General features: G+C 36.7%; 1 protein-coding gene across 1 annotated transcript; it reads left to right on the top strand.

The window, feature by feature from the left end:
- Window positions 1-9,990: 9,990 nt before the first annotated feature.
- Window positions 9,991-10,968, top strand: LOC143656063 (olfactory receptor 1J2-like). Its single transcript, XM_077127778.1, has one exon. The coding sequence runs from the start codon at window positions 9,991-9,993 to the stop codon at window positions 10,966-10,968; it is 978 nt and encodes a 325-aa protein (XP_076983893.1).
- The last annotated feature ends 8,591 nt before the right edge of the window (window positions 10,969-19,559 follow it).

Here is a 19,559-nt window from a genome sequence, read left to right as displayed (position 1 = left end):
CTTTTCATTTCAAGAGTATTTTCAGTGGTTATAATGCCCACATTTTACAGGTATTTTTTTTTAGGCTTTTAAGTATATTATTCCATTATCTTTGAATTCCATTCTTTATGTTAAGATGTTAGATATCAGAAATATTGTTGCTTGTTTGAAGGATATTTGTATAATTTTCTAGCTATTATAAAGATTTTTCTTTGTCTTTCATTTTCAGTGGTTTCACTGTGTGTTCAAGTATAGTTTTCTGTATATTTATCCTGATATTTTCACGTAGTTTCTTGTTTATTTGGGTTGTTTTTCATCAGGTTTTGCAAAATTCTCATCCATCATCTCATAAAATACTGCTTCAAATTTAGTTTCTCTCTTCTCTCTTTCTGGGCTAAAATTTCACATATATTTTATATTTTGAGTATGTACCACAATTGTATTTTGTTCATCTGAATTTTTCATTCTTCTTTCTTACCATGAATCTATTTCTCTGTCCTCTAAAACCTGTCTTCCAGTTCAATAATTCTCTCCATATTGTATCAGTCAGGATCCCACGAGGAGAGAGAAACCACACAGGAATTTGAGTAGGAAAATAAAGGTTTTAAATGGGGAGATTTTTTTCAAGTCACTAATTATGCCAGTGTCAAGGAGCAAGAAAATGCAGGTTACTTTGTGGATATGTTTTTAAGCATTTGCTGATAAAATGAGAAAATAGCTAGATCTGGGAACACAGGATCATCTTTTTTTTTTTTTTTTCAGAGAAAGGGACTTCAGTGTTTAGAAAGGAAATTAGGAATATTTGGTTTTGCTTGACTTGGTTTTGGTTTCTGATTGATTTACAAACTGAGTGTTTGCTTATAATCACCTTAATATCATTATAAGACCCTCACGTACTTTGAGGGATAACTCTCAGGATTAATCGAGAATTTTTAAAAATGTCTCTCTTCTAACTATTCAGGAGCAAATATTCCTTGAGCACATTGCCCAACTATCTTTTTATTTGAAAATGGAACAAAAGTAAAAAACCCTTGCAATAATATATTTGAAAATCAGCTTAAAAAGAGAAACACAAAAGATTATGATACAATATAAAAGTGCAATTACCCTTCAAAGCTTAAATGAAGTACTGCAAAATATGGTTCAAAGTGAACACAATCTAAGGTGATGACTGAAGGCTAACTCATTATCCATTCAAAAAGTAATATTAAATAATTATCAATTGAGTGAAAATTTCTAATACATTAACAAAAATGGAATGAGAGGAGTTATGAGATAGAGAGGGATAGGTTTTTGGTTTGCTGTTTTATTCACTGTTTGTGCAGTTTGTATATCTGACTTGCTGCATAGCAAATTGCCACATATTTTAGTGGCTTAAAACAGTAATCATTTCTTATCCTTTCACCATTAGGTTTCAAATGGTATTTTTGAATGATTTTTTTTTAAGTATTTGCTATGAGTGCATTCCACTTTCAGATACTAGATTCTGTATTAGTTATCTATCGTTGCATAAGGTATTAGATCAACAGGAAACCTTTATTAACTAAATTTAGTCATTTAGTAAACTAGGTAGAGATTAGTTGCATGCTTCTCCCTCAGAGTCTCTCACATGGATGAAATCAAGGGGTTGGTCAGGGCTACAAGGTTCAACTTGGAGGAAGGTCTGGTTGCAAGTTCATTCAATGGCTCTTATTAAGTCTCCAGTTCTTCCTGGCTGTTGGTACAGACATTATTTCCTTGCCTTGTAGGCTTCTCCATAGGACAACTCACAACACGACAGCTGGCTTCCTTCTGAGTGAGCAAATTAGAGATAGTGCAAGAGATAGCCAAGAGGGAAACTTCTGCAACCTAACACAACCTAACCTTGGAATTAAGAGGCCATCATCTCTGTCATATTGCATTGCCTAGAGATGAGCCACTAAATCTACAAAAATTTCAAGGAGAGAGGATTCCACAAAGCAAAGAATATCAGGTTAGGCTCATTGGAAGGCATCTTAGGACTTCCCACAGTACTCAAATATATATTAATTTCCCAGTGCCTCCATTTCTTCCTCTGTAACAGGTAATAAACAATATCTACTTTGAAAGATTGTGAATATTAAATTTGATTGTAACTGTGAAATTATATTTGTGTTCCACAATCTACAAGTACAAGGAATGTCACATCACTTAATTTTGCAAAAAGTACTCAAAGTGTTGAGACGATATACAACATATGTGATTACTCATGGCCCTTTTCCTCATTTAATATAGTAAACCCTGTCCAAAAACACCATAGGAAAAAACAAGAGTTTTGGTTCTCAGTCCTTCATGGATGCTCATTGTCAAAGCACAAATAGTTACCTCAAAGCATATGTCTCCACAGTATCTGTGCCGGGGCTGGGCACTGGCACCTTTTGATGTAGTGCTAAGACTATGGTATTAGATGTTGAAATCTCTAGCCTCCAAATTAATTCACTCTATTCAAAATACCCAAACTTCTACACTACGCTGGTACCTGCTACTTATGAAACTCATCACCAAATGCCTTTTGTCAAGTCCCTGAAGCCATTGATCCCAGGCTCCCCAACTGCAGTAATTACATGGGAGGAGTGAGAAGGCAGCAGCCTTGATTCCCTGAAGTTCTACTTTACCTCACTGTGAAACCCATATTTGCCTTTGTAACCTTCGGATAATTTAAACTCACGTTCACAATGGAGTTTATGGATAAAATCTTCAAAGACAAAATAAAACTTGACTGTGGCTTCTTCCTTAATCTGCAGATTCTAGTTTAGTTTTGTTAAATCTCATTTTAGGGTGTTTCCAGGAATATTAGCATCTTAGAAAGATCCGAGCCTCCAGAGAGAAATCTACTGCCTCCACAGGTATGCTGTAGGGTCCCTGTGTCCACTACACTCCAAGCTGCTAGGCAATTCATGCATTCAGTTGTTCTGGTATTAGGTGCGTGCTATAGGAGTTGATGCTCTAAAAATGCAGAAAGACTCTTGTTTTATTGTACATTTGTGGCATTATTGGAACACAACTTTGTACACAGTGAGTAATGCACCTTTAAGTTGTCTAACACTGTGAGTTCGGGGTAGGGGCACAATGCATTGTGAAATAGCATGTTATTCCATTAAGGAAGGAATTTTCCTTCCTTTGGTGCTATCAGACTTGCCTATATGGGCAGCAGTTGGGAAAGGGAAACATTTTTGAAAGGTCACTCATTAGTCACCTCTCTATTCATATCCTGTCTGATTGCTTATCTCAGAACTCTGGGGATAAGCAAGTATGTGACTACAGGTATGACTTGCTATGTGACCCTACCACGGATATTTAACCTTTTGTCAGAAAGAAACAGAGCCACTCTAGCCCTAGTAACCACTACTCTATTTTCTGTTTCTATAGTTTTGTCTTATCCTGGACATTTAATATAAATTGAATCATATAATACATTACTTTTTTTTACTGACTTCTTTCATTAGGCATAATGCTTTCAAGGTTCATTTATATTATGGCATGTATCAGTATTTCATACTTTTTGTGGCCCCAAGGTATATCATTGTATGGATACACCACATTTTGTTGACTCATTCAAAGTCTGATGGACATGTGACTTGATTCCACCTTTTGGTTATGAAAAATGTTGCTGTAAATGTTAATGTATAACTATTTGCATGGATCTATGTTTTTGTTTTTCTTGGGTCAAACTAGGAGTGGAATTACAAGGTCTTATGGGAATTCTATGTTGAATCATTTGAGGAACCGCTCAATTGTTTTTCCATTGTGGCTGAACTATCTTACATTCCTACTGCCAGAATAAGAGGGGTCCAATTTCTCCACATTGTCATCAACACTGGTTATTGTCTGACTTTTTGATATGCTAAGAGAAGATAGAAAAAAGAATTGTAAAAAGTGTTCAATTAAAGCTAGAGAAGAGAAAGGGGGGAAGATAAAAAAAAAACTAACAACGAGCAAGGGCAATGAGTAGAAAAGAGTTACAAAAACGGTAGATATTACCCAGATAAATAAATAATCACTTTAAATGTGAATCACCTAAATACATCAATTAGAGGATAGAGATTATCAGAGTGACTAAAAAACCCCACAACTCACATATAAGCTGTCAAAAGAAACTAAAGATAAACCCAAAAATAAGTTAACAGTAAAAGGATGGAGAAAAATATACCTTGCTAACAGTAATAAAAAATCTGCAGCAACTATATTCATTTCTGAAAAAGCAGATTTCAGAGCAAGGAAAACTATCAGAGATAAAGAAAGACATTATAAAAATAAAAGAAAGACATTATATAATGAAGAAGAGCTCAATTCTCCCAGAAGACATAATCCTGAATGTTTGACTCTAATAAAAGGGTGTCAAAACATATGAAGCAAACACTGATCAAACTGCAAGGAAAAATTGATGAGTCTGCCATTAAAGTTGGAGATTTCAAAATCCCTCTGTCAGTGGTTGACAGATCCTGTAGGCAGAAGGTCAGAAAGTTTGCTAAAACTGAGCAGCATTATAAACTAACTTGATCTAATTGAAATTTATAGAATATTTCAGCAGACTATACATACTTCTCAAAGTTCATACAGAACATTAACCAGTAGGCACAATACTAAGCCATAAAACACATTTTAATAAATTTAAGAGAATATAAATCGTGCAAAGTATGCACTCACTTCTGAAACAGAAAGCACCAGACACAGATTGTTTCACTAATTAAACATTTCAAGAAGAAATGATACTAATTCTCTACTACCTCTTTCGTGAAAACAGAAACAAAGAGAACACTTTCTAACTTATTTATGAGGTCCACTGTGCTCTAATATTAATACCAGACAATGATATTATTAGCAAGCAAAATTACAGACCAATATCTCTCATGAACATGGATACAAAAATCCTCAACAAAATGCTAGCAAACCAACACAATATATATCAAAAGAATTATATACCACCACTGGGTGGCATTTATTCCAGGTATTCAAAACTTATTTAACATTTGAAAATCAGTTAACATAATTCATCATACCAACAAGCTAAAAAAGAAAAGTTATCTGGTCATATCTGTAGGTACAGCAAAAGCATATGACAAAAATCCAACATCCATTCATAATAAAAACTCTCAGCAAAATAGAAATAGAGGGGGCTTCCTCAACTTGATAGAGAACATCTATGAAAAAAACCCACTACAGTTAACATCATATTTAATGATAAGAAACTAGATATTTCCTAGTAAGATTGGGAACAAGACAAAGATGTCCCCCCTCACCATGCCCATTCAACATCATACTGGAAGCCCTAGCTAATCCTATTAGAGAAGAAAAGGAAATGATTTATATACAGATTGGTAAGGAACTAAGTAAAAAAAATATGATTTTTATGTAGAAAATCCAAAAAAATAGATAACAAAACCAGCTCCTGGAACTGATAAGCAATTATTGCAAAGTTGCAGGATACAAAGTTAATAATATACCATGAACAGATTTAGATTTTGTTAAATGTTTTTTAAGCATTGATTGAGACGATCATAAGGCTTTTGTCCTTTCTGATATTGATATGGTGATTTCTTTAATTGATTTTCAGATGATATGGTTGAATTTCTGCCTTCCATTTTTGTATGCCTCATGTCATGTCTGTTCATCTGATTCTCCCTTACAGCTTTCCTTTGTGTTAAATAGATAACTTCAGATATAATATTTTAATTCCTTTTGGAGTTTTTAAAAGTTAGTTTTTGTGTTATTTTCTCAGTGGTTGGTCTGGGAATTATATATTCACTTTTGTAGGAGCCAAGTGTTAAAACAAGATCTGCAGAATTTGTTGGAAACAGCTGGCCTCAGAATGGTGGCAGTAAACTGTGTAGATTGTTATGTAGAGCAGTCTGGGAGGAAGAGAATGTTTACCCCAAATGGTTATTTTAAGTATGAAGGAAGAGAGCACTGAAAAATAAGCTCTCTGTTCTTTCAAGAAATGCATGCATGCCTTTTGTTACCCTGCAGTATTTAAGTAGGATCTGGATAAAAATAAAGTTGTCTGAAGTCTGATGTCTGATGTAAAGTTAAGCTTCAGACCCCTGAGCCCGTCTGTGTCTTTCTTTCTTTCATTCTTCCTTTCTTTTTTTCTCATCATTCCTTAATATCCTTCGAGCTCCGTTTCAGTAGGAAGCAACACACTTTATCTTAACCCTATCTACTTCTGATTAGTACTAACTAAATCCTAGTAAAATATAAAAATTTTGTTCCAAATAGCTTCTTTTCTTCCATTCTCCTTTGTGTAATTTTGTCACATATTAATATTTATATGTTTAAATATTTGCATTGTGATGGAGCTCAGTGCAGGCAAATCAGAACAAGTTATAGTCAGGTCTTGCCCTTCCCAGGTCATTCTGAGGTCTGCACAGTGGCTGACTTACTTGGGTACTTCTGACACCAACAGTGACTGCAAACCCTTCATCCCACCATGGTCATTTCCAGGTAGACATTGTAACGGAGAGGAGAGCATAGGGCAGGATAGACATCAGGGATACTTTCACCTGTGAGTCTCATGTTTCTATGCCTTCCGCTCCTGTATGTGTCCCTGCACACACCACTCTCCTTGGATCATAGGAAATTCAGCAGTGAGTCCATGCTGGCTTTTCTCTAACGATGTTGTTTTTTCCTAACCATGTTGGTTTCTTGTCTTGTTATGGGATTTTTTAATTGAATTCCTTTTCCAGGCATTTAGGGAGAGAAAATAAGTTAGCTTCATGACTCTACCTTGAAATACATGTAACTCTTGTGATATAGGAAACAAGCTCCAATATATTGCACACAGAGTGGTGTGCAATGCAGTATGATAGAATCACCCAAGATTCATCCTTTGGTGGGGTTAGCAAAACTCTAGGTGGAGAGGGAGATGGTCCTCTCAGAAACTAAAAAGCAATTCAACCATCAGCTACATGAGACCTTTCCTAACCAACCATTTAAAACTTAACTCTTCTCTACTCTCTCTATATTTTCCCTGTTTTATTTCACTGTGTTACACTTATTACCATTTTACATACTCTTCAAAACTTATTTTTTACTGTATATCTTAAAAGAGAATGTATTGTATTGTTTATAGAACCCAACACAATATCTCACATATTGGATAAACATATATATATATTTTTGTACAAGAAGAATTAAGGAAAAAGGGATGGTGTGAATGAACTTAGTATTTTGTTACCAAGTAGTATGAGCACCTGATAAATATGTGCATGATCTTTAGGGATAAAAATATTAATCAACACTTACTGGGCATTGATAATGTTCTAAAGATCTATGCTCAGGACTTAAAAATGAACTATTTCATTGAACAACCTTATAAACTAGGTGAAGTTGCTGTCAACACTTTACAGTTATGGGAATTGAGCATCCACTAACAACCTTGCTTAGGGACAGTGATGAGTAAATGGCAGAGATGGTACTGTTCTCTGATCAGTCTGCATTCAATGCCCTTGGGGTCAAACGCTGTATTTTACCATCTCCTAAACAAGTCTCAGCCCCTGCCCTGCAGGGCATTACAAGGGAGTACAGAGACCTGCAAACTCTCAAGTGGCAGTGGAATTTGTGCTCTAGTGGAGGTTGGAGTCTGTGGTGTGGGAGTCTGCAAGGACAAGACCTTACTCTGTCAGGGCTATTCTGTACTATATGGAGAGGCTGATTCCAATGCTGTGGGTTCTTCATGAGCCAGGGACATTCTTGGTCATTGCTGCTTCTCACTGACATCACAGATACCTTCACCTGTGTGTCCTATGGCTCAGCTCCTTTGGCTTCTGCACAGAATCCATCTCAAGAGGAAAGCAGGAAATTGGGCAATTAGCTCTCTTAGCTCCTTCTCTAACCAGAAGCTTGCAGTTGTTTCCCCTAAGACTTAGTCCTTCTGGTAAATGGGGATTTTCCCGCCCATTACTCTGGTGCTCATAAATAGCAGGTGAGATGCTAAAGATCCTTAAGCCAAGGATGATCTTAAGAACAAAAGGTGGGGATGGGTGGCACTTTGACCACCAAAGATTGACACATATCATGGCAAGGTGGGGCCTAGATATGTGTGTTTATGTGAGAATGAGAAGGATGTGTGTGCTCGTGTGCATGTGTGCTTGTGTTGCCTTTTATCCATGTGTTTTCAGTGTGCACCTGACTCACGAGCTGTTTTCTCCATGGAAAGATTTAGCTCTGCACTGTCGAATGTGATGGCCACCAGCAACATGTGGCCATATAATTTAAAATTAAAATTAAATGAATTTTAAAAATTGATTCCTCAGGCACACTAACCACATTTCAAGTGCTCAATAGTCACATGAGGCTGGTGGCTGCTGAATCGGGCAGTGCAGATGTAGAACGAGTCCATCATGCAGAAAGTCCTGTTGGACAGCGCTCACACAGACCATGGATTACAGAGTCATTTATCAATGCGTGTGCATGTTCTGGTGTATGCTTGTGTTGGTGTGTGTACATGTGTGTGTGTGCACTGCTTCTTTTTATGTTTTCTGTGTGTTGTGTTCAATTGTATGCAATCCTTGGTTATTTAGTGTGGTTTGTGTGTGTGTTCATATGGTTTATGAATTGGCTGAGTGACCAGTGTGCTGTTTTTGAGGTGTATGTGGCAGTGTTTCATTTAACAGTTATATGTAAACTGACTTGAAATCTGTGCAAATAACTATAGTTTTCAACTAGGATGAGTATAGATAACAAAGAACTAGAAAACAGCACTTTGAGTTTGTTTGTTCCTGTGACCCTGTGTATAAAACACTCATATTCAGACTCTCTTCACCTTGAAAGAATAAGAAGAGAGGGGGATAAATGTGTAATGCAGCAGTATTTGTGTGCACTTGATCTGGTGAAAAAGACTCATAGTCTGAACTTTCTTTGTTCTCTAGTCATAAACAGGCAGCTCCAAGCAGAGTGCTCTTGCTATGCTGGCAGCAATTTATCCATGTGGTTTGAAGGCTACAGGACCCACAACAAATTCCTCATTGACCTTTCTTGGGAACATGGTATAGTTAATTTTATAACCTGGCCCTGTAATCAGATGGCTATGAATTCTGCTGTAACTTCTTAGCCCTACAGCATCTGGTAGATCTTGGTTCTCTGGGCAGGTCACTGGGCAAATCCTTAGCTCACCCAGTGTATATGTGTGCTCAGGAATCAGTCTTTGTGAAGCAGTGGAGATGGATGGGGAGAAAGAGGCAATGGCAGATATGATGAAAGTTATTCATCAGCAAAATTATTAAAAATTCAATAATTTAAAGGCCATGGGTGTATTAATTCTCAGGGGCCATGGTCTGAACCTGAGTTTCCCTGAATGTGGGACAGAGCACAGAGAGATACATTGATTTTTAGTAAGCTGTTTGATCTTGCTTAATGGACCCTCATATTTTTATCATCTTTAATTCTGACATGTATCTTGGTCACTCGCCTGCCAATTAATGAGAGCTAATGTTTTCAGCACGTCTTTGTTTAAGGCATATTCTAAGTATTACTACATGTATTAGTTCATTTACTCCTTCCAATAATGCTATAAGTAGGTCGTTTCTGTATGTGCACACATGAAAAGGGAGAGATGGAGGTGTACAGAGAATGATTAAGGAATTAGTATAATTTTACATCAATTTGTGAAAGCGAGAATCAGACACCAGCACACGGCAGTCTGGCTGAAAAGCCATGGTCTCAATCAGTGCTTTATGAGGCTACTCAGTAGATTTGAGCTCCTCAAAGGAAGGGACTTTGTCTTATCTACTACTCTCTCCTTAGAGCTTATCATAGTGTCCCTCACAGGTTTGAAAAAAAAAAGCAATTATCCCTGGTTTTCATTGGAGGACCTGATGTCTTTCTATAACTAGTATGGATGAGGCAGGAATATGGGAGTGAAATGCAATAAGGATTGTGTGTGTACTGACACAGACACCTGGAGAAAGTATGTGACGGTACAAAAAGCCAAACTCAGCATTTCTAAGTTCCTGACATTTCCCATTTCATTTCATCTCCTGTGGAGAGAAGAGCAGCATGCGGATGGAGAACCAGAGTGTTGTGTCTGAATTCCTCCTCCTGGGGCTCCCCATCCGGCCAGAGCAGCAGGGCGGGTTCTTCTGCCTCTTCCTGGGCATGTACCTGACCACGGTGCTGGGGAACCTGCTCATCGTCCTGCTCATCAGGCTGGACTCTCGCCTCCACACCCCCATGTACTTCTTCCTCAGCCACTTGGCCTTCACTGATGTCTCCTTTTCGTCTGTCACAATCCCAAAGATGCTAATGAACATGCAGACTCATAACCTATCCATATCTTATCAAGGATGCATTTCACAGATGTATTTTTATTTATTTTTTGGTTGTGTTGACAACCTCCTTCTCGTAGTGATGGCATATGACAGGTATGTGGCCATTTGTCACCCTCTAAACTACACCATCATCATGAGAGAGGAGCTGTGTGTCCTGCTGGTGGCTGGATCCTGGGCTCTCTCCTGTGGCAGTGCCCTCTTACACACACTCCTTCTGGCCCGGCTGTCCTTCTGTGCTGACAACACCATCCCTCACTTTTTCTGTAGTCTCCCCATCTTACTCAAATTGTCCTGCTCAAACACCTCTCTCAATGAGCTGGTCGTATTCACTGCAGGGGCTGTGCTTATGGTCTTTGCATTGAGTGGCATCCTTGTCTCTTACGGCTGCATTGGGACCTCAATCCTTAGGGTCCCCTCTACGAAGGGGATCTGCAAAGCCTTGTCCACCTGTGGCTCCCACCTTTCCGTGGTGTCTTTATTTTATGGAACAATTATGGCTCTGTACTTTTTCCCCTCATTGAACAACTCCAATGACCAAGAGATGATTGCATCGCTGATGTATGCAGTGGTGACTCCCATGTTGAACCCCTTCATATACAGCCTAAGAAACAAAGATATGAAATTGGCTTTGGGGATACTTTTGAGAAGCTTGAAAAATTGTGTGTTGGCCAGACTTGTTTCTAGCACCACCCAAACTCTCCTTTAAAATAGGCAGTTATGCTCTGGGACCTGAGCCTTTTCACTGTTTATTTATCTTTCCATTTACTCTTCCATAACCCTAAATATGGCATTGCATGAAGCACATTCATCTTCGTGGGTTTCAAAGTACAAAATTTTTTATTAGTCAGGTGTGGGGTAGATCATTCTGAATAAGTTACATTTTTATCTCACCTTCTTGAAGAGCTGTGAGAGGTTTGCTAGGATTGCAAAATACACAGGAAAATATGACAACAGCATTTTATGCTTCCTCTTTATAAAGGGAAAACCAGTTTCTCTATCTGGAAGCTTTAGGGTAATCTTAGCCTACATGTGATCATAGTTTAGACTATGCTGTATCTTCTCACTCCTTGAGTTTCTATCCTCATGTGTCAGGTGGTAAGAATTCTCATATGTGATATGGCACTTCTCTTTATCTATAGTGAAATGAACAATTGGACCCTTAAGTGGAGTCAGTTTAAGTCTTGTGGAACACTCTTTTGTTAGTTTGAAAACAATGAACAAAAGTTACCATGGTTTTTAATAACTGGGAGTTTTATATCTGTTGAAGTAAGTGAAACAACAGTGAGGTCTTTGATTTCTCTTTCTTTTCTATTGTTTTCTAGAGCTACAAATATTTAATAAAGTTTAATTTTAGTAAGGCTCAAGAATGCTCATTTTCTTGATGGCTTAGCTAGTAATAAAGTGCATTTGATGATTTTCTAAAACCTACATAAACTTTAATTTGATTGTGTCTGTGATGAGAACTTAATGGGGATGGGGGACACAGAGCAGCCAATCCCATGACCAAATTTCCCCATCTTAAGAAGACTAATTTCTTCTTTAAGATGGAATTTTTGCAGTAAGAACAGCCTATCCATGCCTCATTAATACTGATTTGGGAAAATAGTGTTTTCTTTTAACCCCCAAACAGATTTCCTTGTCTATCGGAAAAAGCTAAAGCAGTCGTTCATAATTCATACTGCGGAGATAGTTATTGCATGGCTATGCGGCAGGCAATTTTTTAGGTTCTGGGCATACAAGTTAAACAGAAAGTCACAAACATCAGTCCTCATGTACGCTTTACTTTCCAGCGGTCCTGATCCCCTCTTCATGCTCCTTTCCTCCATAGCAGTTTTTAACCTTTTAATACACTCTATGCTTTCCTTATTTATTTAATTTATTGTCATTGTTCTCTGTACTGAAATGTAAGCTCTGGAAGGAAATGGCATCTTTGTGGACATTCTAAGTTTAGGTAAAGACTGCTATGAAGAAAGGGAACATAAAAAGAGGGAGCTAGAGTGCTAGCTGTGGAATCTCAGATTGTGTGGTTGGTTAGTGCTTCCTGAATATGTTACATCGGAGCAAAGACTTGAGTGAGGACAGGGAATATGTGGGAGAAAAGCATTCCAACTATGAGGAACGGCAAATGCTCTCAAGTGAGACAGTGCCTGATCTCTTCCAGAGACAAAAATGGGAACCCATTGCTGGACGGGGCTGAGTGAATGTGTGACAGTAGGAGATAATTTTAGAGATATAGGGAGACCAATCTGTAGGACACTTACGGCTGGGGTAAGTTTTTTATTTTTCACTCTGAGTGATTTAGGGAGCCATCTGAAAGTATTCAGTAGAGGAATAACATGATCTTGCCTTTATTTCTTTTCTTGTAATTACTTAAAAACAGGCTTATTGAGGTATAGTGGCATACAAAAAACTGCACATATTTTAAGTATATAATTTGATTTGTTTTGGCATAATTATATACTCATGAAACTACCACCACAAATAATCAAGAGGATGATGTGTCCCCATGCTTCCTCCCCTACCTTTTCTCCCTTCCCCTACCCAACCCCAGGGAACCAATGATATGCTTTCTGTCTCATAGATTAGTTTTCATCCTCTAAAGTTTTATTTAGACATAAACACACAGTATGTACTTTTTGTTTCTGCCTTCTTTCACTCAGCATAAGTATTATGCGATTGACCCACATTGCACTGTGTATCAATAGTTCATTCGTTTTACTGGTGACTAATATTCTATTATGTGAATTTACCATAGCTTTTCTATCCATTTACCTATTGATGAACATTTGATTTGTTTCCTGTTTTAGCCTATTAACAATGTTACTATGAACATTCTTGTATAAGTCTTTGTTTAGACACATGTTTTCTGTTTCCTTGGGCAAACACTTAGGAGTGGATCATATTCTAGGCATATGTTAAATATTTAAAGAAACTGCCAAATTGTTTTTCAGAGTGGTTGTACCATTTTACATTTCCATTAGCAGTGTACAAAAGTTCCTGTTCATCCACTGGAACACTCGATATGATCTGTCCTTTAAATTTTAGCCATTCAGATAGGTGTATAGTTATAAATCATTGCAGTTTAATTTGCATTTCTCTAATGAATAATGGTACAGCGCATCTTTTCATGTGCTTATTTTCCATGCATATATCTTCTTTGGTGATGTGTATATTAAAATCTTTTTCTCCTTTTAAAATTGGTTTATTTATTTACATATGGAAACAAATTATGTATTCTGGATTCATGTTCTTTATCTGGTACATGATTTGAAAATATTTTCTTACAGCCTGTAACTTATGTTTTCATTTTCTTAATCATATCTTTCAAAGAGTAGACACTTTTAATTTTCATGAAGTTTATTTTTTCAACGTACTTCTTTATGGATTGTAATTTTGGTATAGCTAAAAAAATCTTTACCTAACCGAAGTCCACAATGATTTTTTTCCAGCATTTCCCCTTAAGTATTATTTTGGTGCATTCAACAATCTTTTTGTTTATTTGTTTGTTTTTTGCATGGCCAGGCTCTTGGACTCAAACCCAGGTTTCCAGCATGGCAGGAAAGAATTCTTCCACTGAGCCACCATTGCACTGCCCTCAACAAATTCTAATGTGTTGTGTTTTCATTTTCATTCATTTAAAAATGCTTTCTAATTTCCTTTTTATTTTTTCTTTGACCCCCAAATTATCTAGAAATATGCTATTTAGTTGCCAAACATTCTGGAATTTTTCTAGATAACTTTTGTTATTGGTTTCTGATTTGCTTCAACCATGCTTAGAGAGCATTTATTGTATGATTTAAATTTGTTTAAATTTACTGAAACTTGTTTTATGGCCCCCAAACATGGTTTATCCATCTGTTTTCCAAAAGAATGTATATTCTACTTTTGTTGGGGAAAGTGTTCTATAAATGTTAACTAGGTCAATTTGGTTGACAGTATTGCTTATTGATGTTATGATCATTTGTTATATCAATTATTGAGAGGAATGTATTGAAATCTCCAATTATGATTGTGAATTTGTCTATTTCTTTGAATCATCAAGTTTTTGCTCCACATATTTTGATGTCCTGTTACTAATTGTATAAACATTTAGAATTATTTTTTATATATTGATGAGTTGACTCCTTAGTCAGTATGAAACAACCTTCTTTATTCCTGGTAATAGTCTTTACTTCCAACTCTATTTTGATGTTAACAAGCTCAGTTTGTTTTCTTTTGATTTGGGTTAGCATGGTTTATCTTTTTTTAAACATTTAATTGCATTCTTTACTTTTATCTATTTGTGCCTATTTTAAGTGTTTCTTGTAGGAAGTGTATAATTTGGGACTTGTTTTATTATTCATTATGACAATCTCTGCCTTTCAGTTAGTTTATTTATACCATTTACATTTAATGTGATTATTTATAGAGGTAGGCTTAAGTCTCTCACATTGCTATTTGTTCTCTTTGTCCCATTTCTTCTCTGTTTCCATTTTCCTCTTTCTCTTCCCAATGTTTCAAGTCATATTAGCCTGTAAGATTTTTTTTCCATTTTCTTTTAGTCTGCTTTCACTAAATAATTTTTCTTGTAATTATTGTAATTTTAATTAAATTTGCAGCCAGCTGTCCTTTGAACACTAAATACCTCCTTGTTAGAAAAGTAGGCAAGCCTTGACAACAAATAAATAATTTATATTGGTTTCTTTTCCAATTATCCATAAAATATCCACTGACATGCTTGATGTTCCAGCAAAGTAAAATATTTTACAATGGTAAATTATGCACAATTTCTTTCCATTCCAGTCCATGCTCTTTACCAATTTTAGGTCTTAGAGTTCTTAGATATTAAAGTGTCTGTAATAACTTTATATGAAGAAGTTGCCTTGCAAATGGATGCCTAATTTCCAGAAGACCCATCACCCCCATAATAAGTGCTAGATTTCAGAGTAGCCAAGGAGGAGAATTGCAAAATCTTCTCCAGGAATAGCTAGCATATTGACCAAAGTAAGTGTAAGACCTTGTTAATTTGTGTCAACAAGATGGTACATATGGAAGTTTATTCCCAGTACATATATTTAAAGTGTATTAGACAAAAGGGGATAAAATAAAAGATTACATGGGGCCAAAATTATTGGTATGAATGGGCTTACCTGAAATGCTAGATTTTAGTTGGTATTAAAGTACCTAAAATTGACTCTTTAAGTTTTGTCAATTGACTGAAACTTAGGTTTACCAATGATTTACTCTTTTTTAAATACTTCTATTGAGAAATCTTCACACACATATAGTCCATCCATAGTATACAATCAATGACTCACAATATCATCACATAGTTGTGTATTCATCACCATGGTCATTTTTAGAAGATTTGCATCACTGCAGAAAAAGAAATAAAAAGAGAAAAGAAAAACTCATACATCCCATACTCCTTATCCCTCCTTCTCATCGACCACTAATATTTCAATCTACCTCAATTTTTTAATCTATTATCCCTCTATTATTTATTTATATTTTATCCTTATTTTTTTACTCATCTGTCCAGACCCTGGATAAAAGGAGCATCAGACACAAGGTTTTTACCTTGTGAAAAAAAAAAAGCTGCATAGTTATATCATTGTCTTCAAGAATCATGGCTACTGGAACACAGTTCCAGATGTTTCAGGTACTTCCCTACACCCACTCCAACACACCATAAATTAAAAAGTGATATCTACATAATCTATAAGAATAACCTCTGGGATAACCTCTCCACCCTGCTTGAAATCTCTCAGCCACAGAAACTTTATTTTGTCTCATTTCTCTCTTCCCCTTTTTGTCAAGAAGGCTTTCTGAAAACCATGATGCCTGTTTCATACTCATCTTCAGGAGTTATGTCCCATGTTGCCAGGGAGATTTACACCCCTGGGACTCATGTCTCAAGTAGGGGGGAAGGTAGTGAGTTCACGTGCCAAGTTACCTTAGAGAGAGAGGCCACATATGAGCAACAAAAGAGGTTCTCTGGGAGTGACTCCAGCATAATTATAAGTAGGCTTAGCTTTTCTTTGCAAGAATGTTTCAGAGGGGCAAATCCCAAGATTGAGGGCTCAGTCTATTGAATTGCTTGCAAGAATATCAGGAATTCTCCAAATGGAGAAGTTTGATATTTCTTCATTTATTCCCTGTCCCTGAATTGCACTTTGCAAATAATTTTTTATTCTCTGTCCATATTACTCTGGGATAAATGGAGTTATCACAGTGACCTGTACAAACCAACAAGATCTTATGCCCTATACAAGATTCCATGTAATTATGGTGTTCAAATAAACTGAACATACAAGTTAAATTACATAATGCAGTATACAAAATATGAATTTTGCACCAAATAAAATTCTCTCCCTTTGGTTTCACACAGAAGTTGAAGTTTTAAAATATGGATCATATCCTTTACCTGTATTCTGATTTACCTTAGTCCTATCCAGATCAGATTCATTCATATTTCTAGAAGTCTGATCACTTTTTCAACTTTTTAAACAGTTCTCATATAGAGTAATACTGATGTTTATAGTTTAAGTCCTCTAATTCTGAGTTTTGGGTCCAATGACTACTCTTAATAATGTCAAGATACCATAACTTCCATGACAATTATAGAGGAAGCAATCCACAGGCTTAGAGAAATGGAAATATTTGGAGCATATTTTTTATGTGAAACCTCTCCATCCTTTTCCACCTATGTCTCCAGGAAACACTTAGAAGATGAATTCTTTACAGAAACACTGAGAAATTCATTGGTAGCAACAGAATCTTTGAGATCTGGGATGATAGTGAATGATACTGCCATTGAGATCAACTTCTTGATTAATGGGACTTTGCTTAACCAACAAAAACTCGACCAGACACTCAAGGTATCACTGACATTAGGGGTACTTTCTCCTGTACTCTAGGAGCAGCTCCAGCCCCCTGGATCCTACATATGCTGCTTCCCAAGGCACCAGGGGTAATAAGTTGTTTGCTTCTCTAATCAGGGATTTGGGGCTATAGAACTCTAGGTCCTTTTTATGGCTGGGTAAAATTGTTCTGCCCTTGTATTGAAACTGCTGAACAGAAAGGTCTTTGTGCCACTGCCGTTTCTTCTTTGATCTTGGATCCTGAACTTTTTGGGCAGGAAGTGAGGATTCAGGTATCAGCACAAAGCAGAAAGGATCTGCACTCATATAACTAGCAAAGGTCAGAAGGGCCCCCAAATCTCTATAGCCCTGTGTGCATGTGTGTGACTATCAGAGAAGTTAGAGGTGTGTGTGTTCATGTATTGTGTTGTTTGGGTTTGTCTGTGTATGTGTAACTAACACACTGAATACGTTCACCTAGCAAGTTGGAAATTTCCTCTCAGCAATATGTGTGCTTATTTTACTTGCATTTATTATTGTTTGTATGCTGTATGTATGACTTCATTTGTTGTTTATGATTTGAATATTTATGACTGCATGACTACAATTCATGTGGTATGTATTTGTATAGGTTCAATGTTAGTTCTCTGTGTTCAGCTGTGTTGTGCATATGAGATGGTATATTTTTGTGTGAGCTTTGCATGACTCTGTGTGAACTGATTCATGCCCTGAATATATATTTACCTAGGTTGTGTATAAGCCTGAAGTCTGTAAATAACCTTTTGGCACTGTGTGTATCTGTGACAGTGTGTTGAATGTAACAAACTCGCACATTGATTTCCTTCACCCAGGAGACTGTAGGACAGACAAGGCTTCAAACCAAGATACAAACATTTGTGTGTATGTCTGTGTGTGTGCTTAACATTCTCACATTCTGATTCTCCACTTGCCTTAGAGCAGAATCACATGGGCAGCTCCAAATGGGCCCACTTTGAAGATCAGTTGGGATCATCTTTATATGTGAATTATATACAATAGCAGGGTCCCTGGATGCTCAATGTTTTTTACTCTCACCCTCAATTTGGATAACATAGTTTAGTAACCACGTGTTCATGTCTAGCATCACATGCACCTACATTCAATCTTTTTCATTTTTCCACCTAATAGCTTTGTGACCTCTTTATTGATCTCTCACAGTTTTGCTGTGAAATGAGAATAATAGTGATTGCTATAAGATATGGTCTGGAAGACGCTTAAGAAAGTACTAATTACATAGTAAGCACTGAGTAAATTGTAGCCTCATGGAGGTGGAAACACCCAACTCTCTATCTCTTCACTGCACAGAAGAGAATATTTGATATTAAGACATGAAAATTGGATCCATCTAAAGGCTCTCTCTCAACCTCCCAGGACACAGCTTCTTTATATTCCTGAAAATTTTTGTGGCCACAAGGTATAGTGTGAATGCACCACTCCTGCATTATTCCCTTCCCTTAAATTGCAGCTCCATGGATTTATCAGACATTGTGGGCTCCTGCAGAAGGTGTTTGAACTCCTGGGTTAAGTCTGACCTTGCAAGTGCCAGTGAGAAGCTAGTCCTCAGTAGGAGGATGAAGTCCCTGCCTCCTCCTGGTGCTCCATGAACTTAGACATGAACTAATGACCCCAAGCAATTCCCTGGTCTGCAGCAAATATCTACCATTAGATATTTACACGACAGTGTTAACATCAAATTCCTCCCGCATGCGTATGGGTATTTTTATCATGTAACTTTAAGTTAGTCTTCCAAACTCCCATGGACAGCAATGGAAAGTTTTCTCTCTAGGGAAAAGATCATCAGAAAAGCCTATCTTTGAGGAGAAGGAGGAGTTATAACAGAGAAGATAGGACTTCACAAATGTGTATGACTGCTGAATCACTGCATTGATATTACTTTTAGCCTCTGGTGTTTTGGAGCAGCTAGAAGAAAAAACCTGAAGTTGTGGAATGGTAACCCATACCAAACTTTGAAATCTCTTTTGTAACTATTTGTTAAAACGTTTTTTGAAAATTATTCCTTTTTCTTTATTTTGGAATATATGTTCTATTTCACAATAAAGGTTAAAAAATATATATAAACCTACCTTTGAGACCAGGCTCCACCAGGCAATATCTTTATGACCATGCATGAGTGATTTCACTTTGCACATTAGTAAAACAAAAGAAAAAAATCATTGTCATTTCTACAACACAAATAAAAGATTGACTGATTTGGTGAAACTGAAGGTATGTGATTGCTATTTGCAAACAGTAAAAGGGTGTAGAAATATGAATGAAGACAGTTATCTGAGCAGGAGGACTTTTTAAAGCCCTGAAATAGTTTCTCACAAGATCTTGGCTCATCTTCCAATTAAAGAGAAGAAGAAACTGTAGGGTCATAAGAGTAAAGAAGAAAACCATGAGAAAGAGAGAAAGA

Source organism: Tamandua tetradactyla, chromosome 2, assembly GCF_023851605.1.
Source record: "Tamandua tetradactyla isolate mTamTet1 chromosome 2, mTamTet1.pri, whole genome shotgun sequence".
In the NCBI taxonomy this organism is placed as follows: domain Eukaryota; kingdom Metazoa; phylum Chordata; class Mammalia; order Pilosa; family Myrmecophagidae; genus Tamandua; species Tamandua tetradactyla.
The sequence above is the reverse complement of the archived record's forward strand: the minus strand, read 5'-3'. Positions and strand labels throughout refer to the sequence as shown.

Bases quoted from the DNA above. Each gene is read 5' to 3' on its own strand.
- LOC143656063 (XM_077127778.1), top strand. From the start codon at position 9,991: ATGCGGATGGAGAACCAGAGTGTTGTGTCTGAATTCCTCCTCCTGGGG.